At 38.9% G+C, this 16,761-nt stretch overlaps 1 protein-coding gene across 7 annotated transcripts in view; it reads right to left on the reverse strand.

Moving 5' to 3' along the window:
• DLG1 (discs large MAGUK scaffold protein 1) overlaps positions 1-15,641 on the reverse strand; it is a 272,209-nt gene extending 256,568 nt beyond the window's left edge. For 5 of the 7 annotated variants that reach the window (XM_008708351.2, XM_008708350.2, XM_008708349.2 and 2 more), the window contains exons 1-3: positions 14,033-14,223; positions 13,523-13,572; positions 12,729-12,860 (exon numbers count right to left, since the gene is read on the reverse strand). In XM_008708351.2, coding sequence (XP_008706573.1) covers positions 12,729-12,860; positions 13,523-13,541 — 151 coding nt within the window. In that variant the 5' untranslated portion in view covers positions 13,542-13,572; positions 14,033-14,223. Of the gene's footprint in view, positions 1-12,728; positions 12,861-13,522; positions 13,573-14,032; positions 14,225-15,431 lie in introns of those variants that run through there. The other 2 variants (XM_040621402.1, XM_008708348.2) reach the window with 2 other exon arrangements.
• Between the last annotated feature and the right edge of the window lie 1,120 nt (positions 15,642-16,761).

Raw genomic sequence — 16,761 nt, forward strand, 5'->3', positions numbered from 1 at the left:
TGATAATGGAGGAGACCATGTATCTGTGGGGGAAGGAGGCATATGGGCAATCTCTGTACCTTCTTCTCAATTTTGCTGTGAACTCTAAAGCTGCTCTAAAAAATGAAGTCTTCAAAAAATACAAGACGATATGAGCTACCATGCCATGAAAAGATATGGAGAAAATGTAAACGCATATTGCTAAGGGAAAGAAGCCAATGTGAAAAGGCTACATATTTAGGATTCTAACTATATGACATTTCGGGAAAAGGCAGAACTATAAAGACAGTAAATAGATCACTGGTTGCCAGGGGTTCAAAGGGAGGGGAAAAGGGATGAACAGGTGGAGCACAAGACATGTTTAGGGCAGTGAAACTATTCTGTATGATACCATAATGGTGGATACACATGTCAGAACAACAAATATGTATGCCAAGCTTACCAATGTATAACACAACAAGTGAACCCTATTATAAAGTGTGGACTATAGTTAATAACAATATATTTATTCTGGCTTACCAACTGTAACACCAGTGCAAGATGCTAGTAAGAGAGGAAATGGAATGGGGAGCAGGGGTGGCGAAGGTATCGGAACCGTACTTTCCACTCAATTTTTCTGTATACCTAAAACTACTAAAAAAAATTTAAAGTCTAATAATTTTTAAAAAGTGCATAAGGGAGTTTACAAAATAATAAGTTTATATTTTAAAAAACAAGCAATATTACTTTATGTCACAATAATTTCCAAATATATTAAAGATTTAAATGTTAAAAAGAGATGCCACGAAAGAATTTAAATACAGGTAAATGTTCTTATAATCTTGGGGTTAGAGAAGCTTTTCTAAGCAAGATACCAAGGGCAGAAAGCACAAAAAAATCTGACAGATCTAACCATATATATATTTTTTAAATCGAAGTTTAAAAACAAATGAGAAACAAGGGAAGCCATTTGCAACTTACATGGCAGACAGAGTTGATACCCCTAATGTAGATATTATACCTCTATGATTTATACTTCTTAAAAAAAAAGGAAAAAATTAGTGGGGGAGGCAAATGACATGAACAAATAATTCACAAAAGAAATTTAAATGATATAAGAAAATTCTTATGTCGTTGAAAATTCTTACATTAGTTGTTTAATCAAATAAATATATAATAAACATCAAAATGACTAAAAGTATATTCCATATATCAGAATAGAAAAAATATTAAAAAGAATGATACCTACATTGTTTAAGGTATAGTGAATTAGTCATTATTTCACATACTGCCTAAAAAATTATATTGAATATAACCTTCCTGAGGGTAAATTTAACAAATTTCATCAAAAACCTCTTTAAAATGCAAATCCCCTTTACCAAGCAATTCATTTCTAGGAATTTATCCAAAGGATATAATAAACAATGTAGAACAAAGAGACAAATACAAATGCAATGTTGTTTAAAATTCAGAAAAATTATATACCTAAGTGCTCCTAGGAAATCATTAATAAAATTACACCACATCTATACAATATAAATACAGTCATTTAAGATGGTACAAATATGAAAAGATACCCAATGATAAATTTTGAGATAAAAATAGTTAATATGTACATGCACCCTATGTACAATTAAGCAAATTTAACTTCAGCACCTCCCTTCACCAAAAAAGACAATTCTACCTATCAGTCCACCCAATAAATCAACATCACAAATATAAAAGGAGAAGAGAAAAAACTGTTCCCTCAGGTAGTCTGTTTTCACGTGCCCCTAATAATGTGAGCATCTCTATACCTCACTGCACTGAGTCTGATTCCAGAATTATGTGCTTTTAGTACAAGAGATCACAAGCCAACTACTATGTCTCTTGCCCAACTGAAGAAAAACAATGATTTTTTTTCACTAGAGAAAAAACAACTATATTGTAGTTAATGAGAGTTAATATCTAGAAGGATTTTCAAGGGTTATTTTAACCTGATGTGATTTTTCACTTTACACGCTGATTTTAAGTATCAATTCCTATATAGGAAACAATTCTGTTTTACTTATGTAGGGAGTTTGTTTTACAAAATGGAAGCGTGTATAAATTCATAAGGAATAACATTCGAGAAGGATGTTCACCCTATGGAAGAACTAGGATACCTCTGGTGTGAGAATTTTCTTGATTATAATATTTTATATGAAGTACATTTAACTGATCTTAAATTCTTTACATGGAACATGCATTATTTTTTTTACAATAAATTCTGTTTTGGAGTTAGAAAGAAGATAACTAGAAAGCTGAAATATAACCTGGCCACTTCAGAAGGAAAAACTTTTATCAGCTAATTGACTAAAAAGCAAGTACAATGTTTTCATAAACTAAAACATGCAATAGTCAAGTCTACACAAAAACAGATGCTCTGCTTTCTTCTAAACTTACGTACATTCAAAAAGCCATTCTAATCCCCAAAAAGAATATCATATAAAATTTTAAATTATGTATTGTAATTTGTGTTTTGCACACTAGAAACAAGAAAAATGTCAAGCCAATGTCCAAAAATAACTATTTTCACATTTGAAATACTATTTGACTAACAGTCATAGGGTATCTTCACACACATATTTCTTAAAACAAGGTAGCAAAAGGAACCAGACCTTCTCAGAGAGATGGCTGATTCCAAGGCTGGGGCAAGATATGTACAAGATAAACTTGGAATATCTTGTTATGCCAAAAAGTGAGAAAGTACTCAAAGTTACAGGGGCATATCATAAGAATAGAAGAGCAAGCTGGAGAGAGTTCTTACCAGATAAATCTGAAACAATCTGAGCACCGAAATCATTAAGGTTGGTAATAAATTATCAAAGATTAAAAGAAAAATGATACAGACATATACACAGATAAATGGGGAAAGAGAACTCTTACAGTAAAATGTCAGGGATTAACTAGAGAATGTAAAAGACCGCTACTGTTACAAAACTGTCATTTTTCAACTGTCATCTTCACCATAGTAAAAACTGGTTCAGACAAGCATCATCAATAGATGCTAAGTCTAGAGGGAAATTTTGCTAAAGAGCAGGGCATGCGCATGGTATTAAAGTGTGTCCCCCACATGTTGTTTACAAAATGCAAGAAAAAAACACTAACTATAGAGTAGAGAAATCAGGCACCTTAAATGGGTGATCCAAATAAACAATGCCAATAAAGGGCAGAAGACATCTTGTATCTCTGAATGTACAGAACTCTAGAGAATACATAACCTGAATCTAATCACAAGCAAACATCAGACAAACCTAAAATTAAAAACATAATATAAAAAAATAAGAGCAGAGGGGTACCGTATTCTTCAAAAATGTCACTGTCATAAAAGACCAAAAAGGGCTGTGGAAATGTGCCCAGACTATAGAGACGTGACAAATAAATGAAATACCTGGTCTTAGACTGGATAGTGTACTGAAAAAAAACTAAATAACTGGAAAAGAAAAAATTTAGTAGGAAAAATTTGACCCTACATAGATGAAATAAACTAGAATTATTTACAGATGCTTTTACAGCTCTGTTGATTACAAGGTTCCAAAGAGAATTCAACCAGATTCAACATAAAGCACTGCTTCAGAGCAGCAGTAAGCAAAGTTATTAGGAAATAAATAACAATCCAGTTCAATCAAAACCACCAACTGAAAAGTTAATAAAATAGTCTTCCAAGTCTATAAAGTTTTAGCCAATAGAATGATCCATATACTGTCTTAAACGTTTTCCTTTCTCAAACCTAGCCTGCAAAGTCATTTACACAAAGTTAGCAACAAACTAAAATATAGTATGACTGGGACCAATAATAAACATACAAACAAAAACTAAGAAACTTTGACATTTTACCATTACAGGCAGAAGTCTGTAAACCTTGATTACTAAATATACTTTTCAAAACAAGCATCATTCCATCATATTCTCCTTCAAAGTAAAAACTTCAAAAAAATACCACTGACCCTACAGATCAACATCTATGTTAAACGCAGTTGTTGTTAGTGTTCTTTACCACATTAAAATATTCAACTTTATGACAAAAAACATCCTAATAACTGAACATGAGGAGAAGCTCTGGATTCAGATTAGCTGAGTTCAATTTCAGGCTCCACAATTTAGTATCCAAGGGTCGTTGAACAAGATATGTAATCTCTTAGTGCCTCAGTTTCCTAATCTTTAAATGGTATAATCACCTCAGAGGTGATTATAGATGACTAAATGAGACACTTGTATCACACACAAAAAGTGCTTTTTAAATACTTTTTTTTTTAAGATTATTTATTTATTTATTTGTCAGAGAGACAGCCAATGAGAGAGGGAACACAGCAGGGGTGGTGGGAGAGGAAGAAGCAGGCTCCCAGCAGAGGAGCCCGACGCGGTGCTCGATCCCAGGACCCTGGGATCACGCCCTGAGCTGAAGGCAGACGCTTAGCGACTGAGCCACCCAGGCGCCCCTAAATACACTTTTAAAATACACTTGAAAAAGTCACAATCTTACATCCATTAGGATGGCTACTATCAAAAAAACTGAAAATGACAAGTGTTGGTAAAAGTATGGAGAAACTGGGACCCTTGTACTCTGTTGGTGGGACTGTAAAATGATGCAACTGCTATGGGAGGCAGTATGGCAGTTCCTCAAAAAATTTAAAATATAAATACCATATGATCCTGCAATCTCACTTTTGGGTATTCCAAAACTTGAAAGAAGAGTTTCAAAGAGATGTTTGCACACCCATGTTCAAAGCAACACTATTCACAATAGCCAAAAGGTGAAAACACCCCAAATGTCCATCAATGGATGAATGGATAAAGAAAATGTGGTATATACATACAGTAAATAAATTCACTCTTTAACAGGAAGGAAATTATATCACAGGCTACAACATGGAGGAACTTTGAGAGCATTAAGTGAAATAAGTCACAAAAAGATAAGTACTGCAAAGGGGCGCCTGGGTGGCACAGCAGTTAAGCGTCTGCCTTCGGTCAGGGCGTGATCCCAGCATTCTGGGATCGAGCCCCACATCAGGCTCCTCTGCTATGAGCCTGCTTCTTCCTCTCCCACTCTCCCTGCTTGTGTTCCCTCTCTCGCTGGCTGTCTCTGTCTCTGTCAAATAAATAAATAAAATCTTTAAAAAAAAAAAAAAAAGATAAGTACTGCATAATTCCCCTTATATGAGCTATTTACAGTAGTCAAAATCATAGAGACAGAAAGTAGTATAGTGGTTACCAGGTGCTGGGGGCAGAAGGAAAAGGGGAGTATTGTTTCCTGGGTAGAGTTTTGGTTTTGCAACAGGAATAAGTTCTGAACTGTTTTTTGCAACAATGTGGATATACCTAACACTATCAAACTATACATTTAAAAGTGGTTAAGATAATAAATGTCATTTTCTGGGGCGCCTGGGTGGCTCAGTCGTTGAGCGTCTGCCTTTGGCTCAGGGCGTGATCCTGGTGTTCTGGGATCGAGCCCCGCATCAGGCTCCTCTGCTGGGAGCCTGCTTCTTCCTCTCCCACTCCCCATGCTGTGTTCCCTCTCTCGCTGGCTGTCTCTCTCTCTCTGTCAAATAAATAAATAAAATCTTTAAAAAAAAAAAGATAATAAATGTCATTTTCTTTTCACAATTAAAAAAAAAAGGAGTCATACGTTTGAAACCCAGTATCTACAAATTTAAATCTCCTTTCCCATGTTTACAAGGCCTAGTAAATTTTAATTAATAGAGTACCAACAAATGAATGGAGCCAAAAATCTCAGAAATGGATAGTGTTATTACATAATCCATCTTCATTTTGAAAAATTTCAGGACAAAAATAAAAACTGCATTAAAGTAAGCTTGCTATTTATTGCAGACAAGCTTGCTATTTATTGCAAACCATACAAATTGCATGATTCAACTTACTCAAGTCTCTAAAGTCAGCCTGATCTTGAACCCAGGTTTTTCTCCTGTGTGCAAGAAAAGGAGATGAATTCTCTAACCCCATAAATAACTCCAGGGATCTAGACTAGTAATAAATCTTTGAAGACTGCTAAGGTCATCGCAGATTCCAGAGAAACCCAAGAATCATAAGGGACCTCAAATCCATATGGACCTGAACACCTGGTCTCTGACCTATAATCAAACTGTATCCAGTCTACTTTACTTACAAATTTTCAAATGTTAAGTACAGAAGGTAAGAATACAAAATCAAATATATTAAGTTTTCAAATAGTTCTCACCTAAATCATGGATTAAAATTAAGCAGACTTTCCCACACACGAGAAGGCAGTTAATCAAGATTAGAGCAGAGATCAATGAATTAGAAACCAGGAGCACAGTAGAGCAGATCAACAAAACTATAAGCTGATTCTCTGAAAGAATAAATAAGATCGATAAGCCACTGGCCAAACTTATTCAAAAGAACAGAGAAAGGACCAAATTAATAAAATTATGAATGAAAGGGGAGAGATCACGACCAACACCAATGAAATAGGAAGGATCATTGGAAACTTTTATCAACAACTTTATGCCAATAAATTAAACAACCTGGAAGAAAAGGATGCCTTCCTGGAAACCTATAAACTACCAAGACTGAAACAGGAAGAAACTGATTATTTAAACAGACCAATTAATTTATGAAGAGATTGAAGCAGTGATCAGAAACCTCCCCCAAAACAAGAGTCCAGGACCTGACGGATTCCCCGGGGAATTCTATCAAACATTCAAAGAAGAAATAATACCTATTCCCCTGAAGCTGTTTCAAAAAATAGAAACAGAAGGAAAACTACCAAACTCATTCTATGAGGCCAGTATTACCTTGATCCCCAAACCAGGTAAAGACCCCATCAAAAAGGAGAATTACAGACCGATATCCCTGATGAATATGGACGCCAAAATTCTCAACAAGATCCTAGCTAATAGGATCCAACAGTACATTAACAAAGGATTATCCATCGTAAAACCAAGCGGGATTCTCGCTGGGATGCAGGAGTGTAGTTCAACATTCGCAAATCGATCAGTGTGAGTAGTCATACCAACAAGAAAAGATCAAAGAACCATATGATCCTCTCAACTGATGCAGAAAAGCATTTGACAAAATACAGCATCCTTTCCTGATTAAACGATACTTCAGAGTGGGTGGAAAGAGGGTACATTCCTCACATCATAAAAAACATCTGAAAAGCCTACAGCAAATATCATTTTCAATGGGGAAAAGCTGAAAGCCTTTCCCTTAAGATCAGATTGGCTGCGACAAGGATGTCCACATCCACCATTATTATTCAACATAGTACTAGAAGTCCTTGCAACAGCAATTACAGACAACAAGGGATAAAAGGTATTCAAATCAGCAGAGAAGTAGCCAACACTGTCTCTTTGCAGATGACATGATACTCTATATGGAAACCAAAACACTCCACCCCACAATTACTAGGGCTACAGAGCAATTCAGTAATGTGGCGGGATACAAAAATCAATGCTCAGAAATCAGTTGCGCTTTCTATACACAAACAATGAAACTGAAGAAAGAGAAATTAGGGAATCGATTCCACTTAGCAATAGCACCAAAAATCATCGTTATCTCCAGAATTAACTAACCAGAGAGGTAAAGGATCTAGATTCTAGAAACTAACAAATCACTCTTGAAAGACATCGAAGAAGATACAAAAAAAAGATGGAAAAAATATTGCATGCTCATGATCAGAAGAATAAACATAGTTAAAATGTCTCTGCTACCCAGAGCAATCTACACTTCAGTGCCATCCCGATCAAAAGCACTCAATGACATTTTTCAAGAACTGGAGACGAACAGCCTTAAATTTGTGTGGAACCAAAAAGGCCCTGAATCGCCAAAGGAATTGTTGAAAAGGAAAAACAGTGGGGGCATCATAATGCCGGATTCAAACTGTACTATTCAAAGCAGATCACAAAGACAGCATGGTACTGGCACAAAACACGACACACAGACCAATAGAAGCGGATAGCAGGACTCAGAAATGGACCCGACTTCGTGGCAACTAATCTTGACAAAGAGAAAAAACATCAATGAAAAAGACAGTCTCTTCAATAAAATGGTGCTGGGAAAATTCTGGACAGCTATATCAAAAGAATGAAACTTGACCCCACTACTCTCTCACACCATACACAAAGATAAACTCCAAATGGATGAAAGACCTCAGAGTGAGCAGGAATCCATCAAAATCATAGAGAGGAAATAGGCGCACAACCCTTGACCGCTGGCAACCTTTTTCTGTGACACATCTCCAAGGAGGCAAGAGAAACAAAAGAAAAATGAATTTATGGGACTTCATCAAGATAAAAGCTTCTGTCACAGCCAAAGAAAACAGTCAAAAAACTAAGAGGCAGCCCACGGGAATGGGAGAAGATATTTGCAAATGACACTCAGATAAAAGACTGGTATCCAAGATTTACAAAGAACTTCTCAAACTCGATACCAGCATACAATCAAATCCAAATCAAAAATGGGCAGAAGGTATGAACAGACACTTTTCCAATGAAGACATACAAATGGCTAACAGACACATGAAAAAATGTTCAACATCATTAGCCATCAGGGAAATTCAAATCAAAACCACATTGAGATACCACCTTATGCCAGTCAGAATGGCAAAAATCGACAAGACAAGAAACAACAAATGTTGGAGAGGATGTGGAGAAAGGAGATCCCTCTTACACTGTTGGTGGGAATGCAAGTTGGTACAGCCACTGGAAAACAGTGTGGAGGTCCCTTAAAAAGTTAAAAATTGAGCTACCCTATGATCCAGCAATTGCACTACTGGGTATTTACACCAAAGATACAGACGTAGTGATGAGAAGGGCCATATGCACCCCAATGTTCATAGCAGCATTGTCCACAATAGCTAAATTGTGGAAGGAGCCGAGATGCCCCTCAAAAGATGGCTGGATTGAGAAGATGTGGTCCATATATACAATGGAATATTACTCGGCCATCAGAAAGAATGATTACCCAACATTTGCAGCATCATGGACTGGACTGGAGGAGATTATGCTAAGTGAGATAAGTCAAGCAGAGAAAGACAATTATCATATGGTTTCACTCATTTATGGAACATAAGAAATAGGAGGAAGATCGGTAGGAGAAGGAAGGGAAGAATGAAGGGGGGGGTAAACAGAAGGGGGAATGAACCATGAGAAACTATGGACTCTGAGAAACAAACTGAGGGCTTCAGAGGGGAGGGGGATGGGGGATTGGGATAGGCCAGTGATGGGTATTAAGGAGGGCACATATTGCATGGAGCACGGGGTGTTATACGCAAACAATGAATCATGGAACACTACATCAAAAACTAAGGATGTACTGTATGATGACTAACATAATAAAAAATTATTATAAAAAAATAAGTAAATAAAATAAAATTAGGCAGACTTTCTCTTCCATTTATATAAAAATGATCACCAGATACCTGGGGAATAAATTTAAAAGAAGTGTATATAGCTAATGGATTTTTTTTTTTTAGACGTAACTTTATTTTTTTTTTTAAAGATTTTATTTATTTATTTGACAGAAAGAGAGACAGCCAGCGAGAGAGGGAACACAAGCAGGGGGAGTGGGAGAGGAAGAAGCAGGCTCCCAGCGGAGGAGCCCGATGTGGGGCTCGATACCAGGACACTGGGATCACGCCCTGAGCCGAAGGCAGAGGCCCAACGATTGAGCCACCCGGGCGCCCCTAGATGTAACTTTAAACATGCGGCTCTAAAGAAACAACTTATCAGCTGAAACTCAAAATTAATAAAAGCTGTTCTGCTTTCAACAATTTTTAAATCTTCAAACCATCCTTCAATGTCACTAGCAAACATCAGAGGTAGGACAATAATTCCCATGTTTCATCGAATTGATGGTATCAATTCTAAGATGCACCATTATTTCATGTGCCACTAAGAATGTAAAATCACTTCTGACATACATCAGTCATAAAATGTATCCCAAATTCAAAGATATTAAAATATTCAAAAATTGTTATCTCAGAACAGATGTAACGCAATATGTACATGCTTGTTCCTCTGAATAAACCCCAGGTTCCAGAAACCTAATCTAAGGGCGCCTGGGTGGCTCAGTCGTTAAGTATCTGCCTTTGGCTCAGGGTGTGATCCCAGGGTCCTGAGATGGAGCCCCGCATTGGGCTCCCTGCTCAGTGGGAGGCCTGCTTCTTCCTCTCCCACTCCCCCTGCTTGTGTTCCCTCTCTTGCTGGCTGTCTCTCTCTTTGTCAAATAAATAAATAAAATCTTTAAAAAAAAAAAAAAAGAAAGAAACCTAATCTAATTAACATATTTCAACTACAGAGGGAAGAAGAAAATAAATCAACATTTCTGTAACACCAAAATCCTAGAGACCCACACGAACTTCTTTTAAATGCATGAAAACAGTCAATATAAACTACCAGCTCAAAGAATCAATAAATAACTATGCAGACAGCAAATCCAAAGAAGTAACTACACAATGCACTACAGACTAAGGAAATGATTTCCAAACTCAGGCAGTCAAAAACCTAAGCACCAAATGACTTTCAAACAACTCAGGTGGTCAAGACCCATGTCTCTTAAATCCAATGGTCCACAGGTACCAGCTCAGAAAACAGAATGCCACCTACTAAAGGAAAAAACAGTTAATCCAGGATTTTTCAGCACATACTATGAACACAGTAGACTCTAGTTTAGCTGAGGGCAATGTACAGGTTTAAAGTACACTAATATGCTGTTTAAAGAACAATGGTACAGGTGCAAAGCAAAAAGAAAATCTTAGTGACCTAAAAATTTTCACAAACTGACAAAAGTAACAAAGGTTAATAAATTAACCCAATTTCAGTAAATACAAAAGAATGCATTTATTAATTTAGCAGTTAATTCAATTACAGTTGGAAACACAAAAAAAATCTCTACTAAATTTACCCGTTTCAAAATTCCTAAAATCTATTACTTTTCTTTCACCAGAATTTGATATCACATCCTATAAAACATTAAAATATATGTAAATCTAAATATCAAGGTAAATTCACAACCAATGAAATTATATAGGACTAAGAAGATCGACAAATACAAACTTATTAAAAGACTAATTCTCTTAGAATTCAATTATGTATAAGAACAGGTAACATTCAAAACAGGCAAGGCGGAATATATTTTAACAATACCTCCAAACATACCCTCTAAATCTACCTCCAATCCACAGATTTTAAGAAGTGTAGATTCTGTTTACGGACCATTTAATTTTCTTAAGTCGCAGACTTCAAACAGAGAAGGACTACCTACGTCTATAGGTAAACAAAGACCTACAAGTCATACTGTTTTTTCTCTGAACAGTGACTCTACTAAATAAAACATTCCTAGGTTTAATATTGATTTAGAAAACCAAATAACTAAAAATGTTTCCCTTCCTTTTTAGCTGTTTTTTCAGAGGAACCCAATTTGATCATCCATTTGTAGCTTAAACATCAGAGCTTAGAAATTCAAATGTAAAGTCCATCAGTTTAAGCAAAAAAGACAGAATGTTCATAATTTTTTTAGATGGGTTACAGTTAATTATATTGTTAATTATATATAGCTGTCAATCATATTGTTCTCTCTATTCTTGCATAGGTTTTTTAAAGTCTACAATAATATTAGATTTAAAAATTATTCAGGTGTACTGAGTGGTCTTCCTTAACATCTTTAATTTTAAAACAAATTTAGTAGAGAATATCAATTTAGCATTAACTTTTTTGACAGAGTACACTAACTTGATGGTAGTCCACAAACACATCAAAAGTTACTCTATTAATAAATAGATATTAAGTCATATCGACTTAGAAGTTACTAAGGAAACAAATGTAATGCAATGAAGTACATGTCGTATTTATATAGTCAATGATTAATTACAAAAAATTCATTCTTAGAATTGGAAGGGACAAGTTCAGTGGTCCACACACTTTTCTAGGTACCTACAGGAGAGGACAGAGACAAATAGACAAATCATCTTGTTTCATAAATCGAGAATTGTGTACAAAATATAAGATTTTGTTTTAAAAAAGAATCTAGCTACTTTACAATCAGGGTGGAGGAAGGGCTAAAAACCATTGTTCTATTGCATTCATATTCTACAGCAAATATAGTGATTTAGAACAGGTTAAATGACATATATCACCATTCAATTAATGGCAGTGTAAGGAACAGAATTTAGGACTCTTGACTATTTGCCCGGTTCTACTTTAAAACAATGCACCACCTTAAATTTAAGTTAGTAATGAATAATACTGTTTCAATTTTCTTGGCTACAAAATAATATTAGACAAAATGACAAAATCATCTCTGAGATAATTTTCCGGGTCTAAAATTCTGACTCCATGAATGCCAAGTTTAAACAGAAGTCTATATTAAGGGAATATATGTCTTTAAACATAACAGAACTCTTCATTTTCAGGGACTCCAGAGAAAAAGAAGTCAAATACAGAAATAAGCTAAAAGTCAGTTATTCAGTCTTTATTTTTTGGATCCTGAAACATTTCTGCAACTTCTCCATCTTTTAATAGTTAATGCTGAGGATATAAAATACTGTCACCAAAGACCACTGAAATAATCATACTGAAAGTGTTTTTGGTTATTAGATATTTTTGGAAAGGATATTGGCCTATCAAACATACAAGTCACTAGATGTTCAAGTTACTGAATGCCTCAGAGAGAACCAAGCACATCACTCTGCTAAGTTTAAAATAAATGAATTCAGAGGAGCATTAACCTAGCTAACACATAATGGTCACGAATAAAGTTTTAATTCCCACCTATTAAAGCCTGAAAGAGGTTGCTCTGAAATATGTTAATAACCCGTTCTATGGAACTTCTGAGCTGTCTGTCTTCAGTTTGGCTTAGTTTTGAACGATATTCTTCCAAAAGGTGTAAAGCTCTCTGGGTGTCTGAAAAGAAAAGAAGAGTCTGATTAAAATTACACATTATTTATGCAGCAAGTAATTCTGCAAGAAATCTAAACACTTCCCCAAATCCTCTATGTCAATCAATGCTACTATGTTCACAAACATATGTATTCCCTAGAATAATCAAAAATTTTTCAAAAATATGTCACAGAAAAAGGAGGAAGATAAGCAGTTGGTAATAAATGTGTACTAGTAGTCTACCACAATAAAAGACTGTTTGATCAAGATATTAGTTAACATAGCTTCAACTGATCTGATATGCAAAAGCAGATTATCTACAATTTGTCATTATAATCCAAATCTTAAATGTTTCAAAATACTACCTCTTAGCCAGGATCCCACAAATGCTCACAAAAGAGTGTTTAATAAGAATGACAAAGTAAAATATTAAAACACCAGAGTTTTTTTAAAAAATCATTTCAAAGGAGTGCAAATTAACTGCCTCTCGAGTCACTAGAGAGACGTCAAAAAACAAAGTTTGAAAAACATTTAGATGTTTCCCTCTTCTGAAGGATATGAGGCTTAGATTCCCTAAGTAATAAGGCTAAAACTATGCTGTCTCATCAGAGTCAAACATTTTTAAAACACAGCAATCACAAAACAGACACAGACACACACAGGGGAGTTATGAAATAAATTCTCACCTTGCTTCCGGACTGGCATTTTTCTCCAGTATCAGCAAGAGGGCACACACCTTTAAAAACAGAAAAGAAACAACTAAAGCAAAGAACAGAATGGTGGTCAAACTAGCATTTCCCCCTGAATCTCAAATGGAAAAACTCCCAGCCCTATTTGAAAAGGCCACCACCTGGCGAAGTTTTCCCAAGTGAAAGAAAGAGCCTCAAAACCCAGCAGTGTCAGTCAACCTAGAAAGCTTTTACCTAAGGGTGGGTATCCCTACACATTAAGAGCAGACAGAAGCCTGCTTCCAAATTCTCCTCGAAAGCTGCTCCCTCTCCAAAGGGTACTAAATGCCTAGACGTGGGGCCACCCCTCCCCTGGCATAAGTATGTATATTACCACCTGCTACTGGGGGGGGGGGTGCAAAGGCGCTCCGACCCTTGCCCCTAAGCCAGCAGCGACGGTACAGCGCTAAAGACAGGACCAGCTGGGCTAATCACCCCACCCCACTCGGGCCCCCTCCTCTCGCTTGCCTTTCTCCTAGCTCGCTTCCTCCGGGCTACTCCAGCGGGGGTCGGACAGGGCTGCGTCCGCTCTCCGCGACGCCCTCACGCCCCACATGCACACCTCCGCGGGCCCCCACACCTGCGGCGCCACCACAAAGTTCCTGCAAGCGGCGTGCGCTCGGAGCTGGGGTGCGCTCCGGGCCGAGTCGGGGCGGCTCCCCCGCCCTGCCCCGCTCCACGTCCCCCCGCCCCGCCCGGGGCTCGAGGAGCTGAACTGAAGGGGGTGAGGGAACGGGGGAGGAGCTCCCCTTGGCGGCCGCACCCCCGCCGCCCCTTCCTCCTCCTCCTCCTCCGCCGCGGCCGCCTCACTTGCCGCGGCCCACTAGCCCGCTCGCCCTCTTCCCTCCTAGCCGCCCCACCCCCGGAACCTCGCCTCCTTCCGCGCCCCCAACCGCTCTCCCCCCAAACTTTCCGCCAAGATGGCGGCCCCGGAGCTGGACTGCCGCGCCCCCACGTGACCGCTTTCCCGGCGCTCTCAGCCAATGGGAAGTGAGGAGGCGGCTGGCGCCGAGCCCCGGGCTCTCCGCGCTGCTACCTTTGGGTTGGAAGGGGGAGGAGGGCCGGGAGGGGGCTGGGGAACGGGAAAGGGGACCTGGGGAACATCCCAAGTGAACCTCCTCTCTTAAAGGGGCGGCCACCGAAGTGGCTCTGAAGACAAAGGAGTTGACACACAGACTCTACAGGTGGTCCGTGGTGGCCCTGAAGAGCCCGCCTTTACCGCGCCCTAGCCCACCGGTGTGTCCCGCGGTTCAGAGCGAGTAACGCGCCAGGCCCGAAAAGGTCCGGGTGTCTGAAGAGAGACGTGACTTCACCTACACCAGATCCAAGACACACATTCCGAGACACCCTTTAACCTCACTAAACACGTGCTGTTTTCAACTCCTAGGCAGGAGAGAGTGCCTGGCGCCCCCGGGGGTGGATCCCCAACCTGGAAAAGCGGTCTTGGAAAGGAGAAGACTGTACCACCCACATTAGGGGCGGGGGCGGGCGGGGCCGGGAAGGGGGGAAGGAGGGAAGGGGGAGGAGTTTGGGCGGGGGTTGGGGGGATGCAATCGCTACACTGTCTTCCACTTTGTACTGATTTTTTTTTTTTTAATTATTTGCCTTTCAGTAAAATGTCTTTTGGGAGAGGAGGTCGAATAAAGAAAGGCACGTAAAATAGGGAGATAGATTAAGAGTTTGAGGGGTTTACTAGAGAGTTTTTAAGTCTAAGTGATTAATTCTAAGTGTGAATGTATTTAATGGAAAGACAACTTTCGTTTCTTCTTTCACTCGCTCGTTCATTCACACCCCCTTGCCTGTGCCCCCCGCCCAGTCATCGGTCTTAGGTATTACCCAAGCTCTGCGGGCCCCTTTAAGAACTCACCTGTAGCTACCTCCTCGGAAACCGAGCCGCCTTTAGCAGGCGCGGCTGGTTTAAGTGCAGACTGCACGTCAGAGAGAGACTTCGGGTCGGCCAGAACCCGGTTTTGGGTCTGAGCCACCCAGGTTGTAGAAGGAGAAATTGCGAAAAGCTCTCCACGTCACTGTTCAGGTCTTCCAGCCTCGTCTGGATAACAGGGACCTCCCTCCTCTGAGGTCCGAGAGAATTTGCCCAAGGTCACTCAGAGTTAGTAACAAAACTGGAAACACGAAGATCTTCTTTCAAAACCGGAAGACTCTTCCTGGTAAACCTGACAGCCTTTCGCCGAGGCCATATGCTTGGGCTAATAAAGGGAAGTCCCGGAAACCTTGTACTGTAACCATAACAGTTACTCAGAGGTACGCTGACCACCCGGTTTCACTTTTGGATTGCACCTTGGAATTCTAACCTGAGAGAACCCAATGACTTTAGAGCCCATCTAAACCCAATCTCTCAGTTTAAGATAAAGAATCTGAGGTTCAGAGAGGGGAAGCAATTTGCCCAAGGCCATAGAGGCTAATCGGTGACAGCAGCCCAGAATTAGTTCTATCTCCAGTACAGGGCTCTTTCCACTGTGATTTTGGACAACTTGACAGTGGTATGTTGGTATATTAGCAGCAGATGTCTATGCTTTCCTAGGTCAAGCATCTTGGGAGCTCGAGCAACAATTTAAAGCAACATTCCATTGAAGAAATGGGATGAAAAAGTGAAAGGAAGCTCCTAAAAGCAAGGAGCTTAAATGAAGAGATTTTTAAAATAGTGAACTAGGGAGGTTTGTGATAGTGAAAATGACTGATGGCATGCATGCTATTATTATCAAGACTTCATTGATGAACTGTGAATTGAATAGTTCCAGTTAAGGAAGCACTCTAAGAATGGAATCTCTTCAGAATTCAGGAGGAAGGAGGAATTTTGCCCTCACCCTTGATATCATTCATTATTCATATGTGTTCACTTGCTAGGCAATGAGGATAGAAATAGTTAAGATCCAAGCCTTGCTCTCAAGGAACCACAGCCTATAACAAATGGATAAAGGCCAGTGCAGCTTTTCTCAAGGGCCACTGTAAAGTCAAAAGCAAAATTTGTGTGAGTTCTCAATGTCATCCTAGTCTTCCACTAAAGACAAAGAGGAAGGAGAGGAAGAAGAGGATGACAAGTGGGCATGAAGCCCTTCCTTCTTGTTATCCTCTAGCTCTGTTGGTTGTCAGCAGTGTCCAAAAGCAGAAATGAAGCTAGCACTTCTTTCATCCTCAGGGGCCAGAGTAAGTCCAGACCTAGAATGAGAGGTCTTTAT

This window comes from Ursus maritimus, unplaced genomic scaffold, assembly GCF_017311325.1.
Source record: "Ursus maritimus isolate PB19 unplaced genomic scaffold, ASM1731132v1 scaffold_4, whole genome shotgun sequence".
Lineage (NCBI taxonomy): Eukaryota > Metazoa > Chordata > Mammalia > Carnivora > Ursidae > Ursus > Ursus maritimus.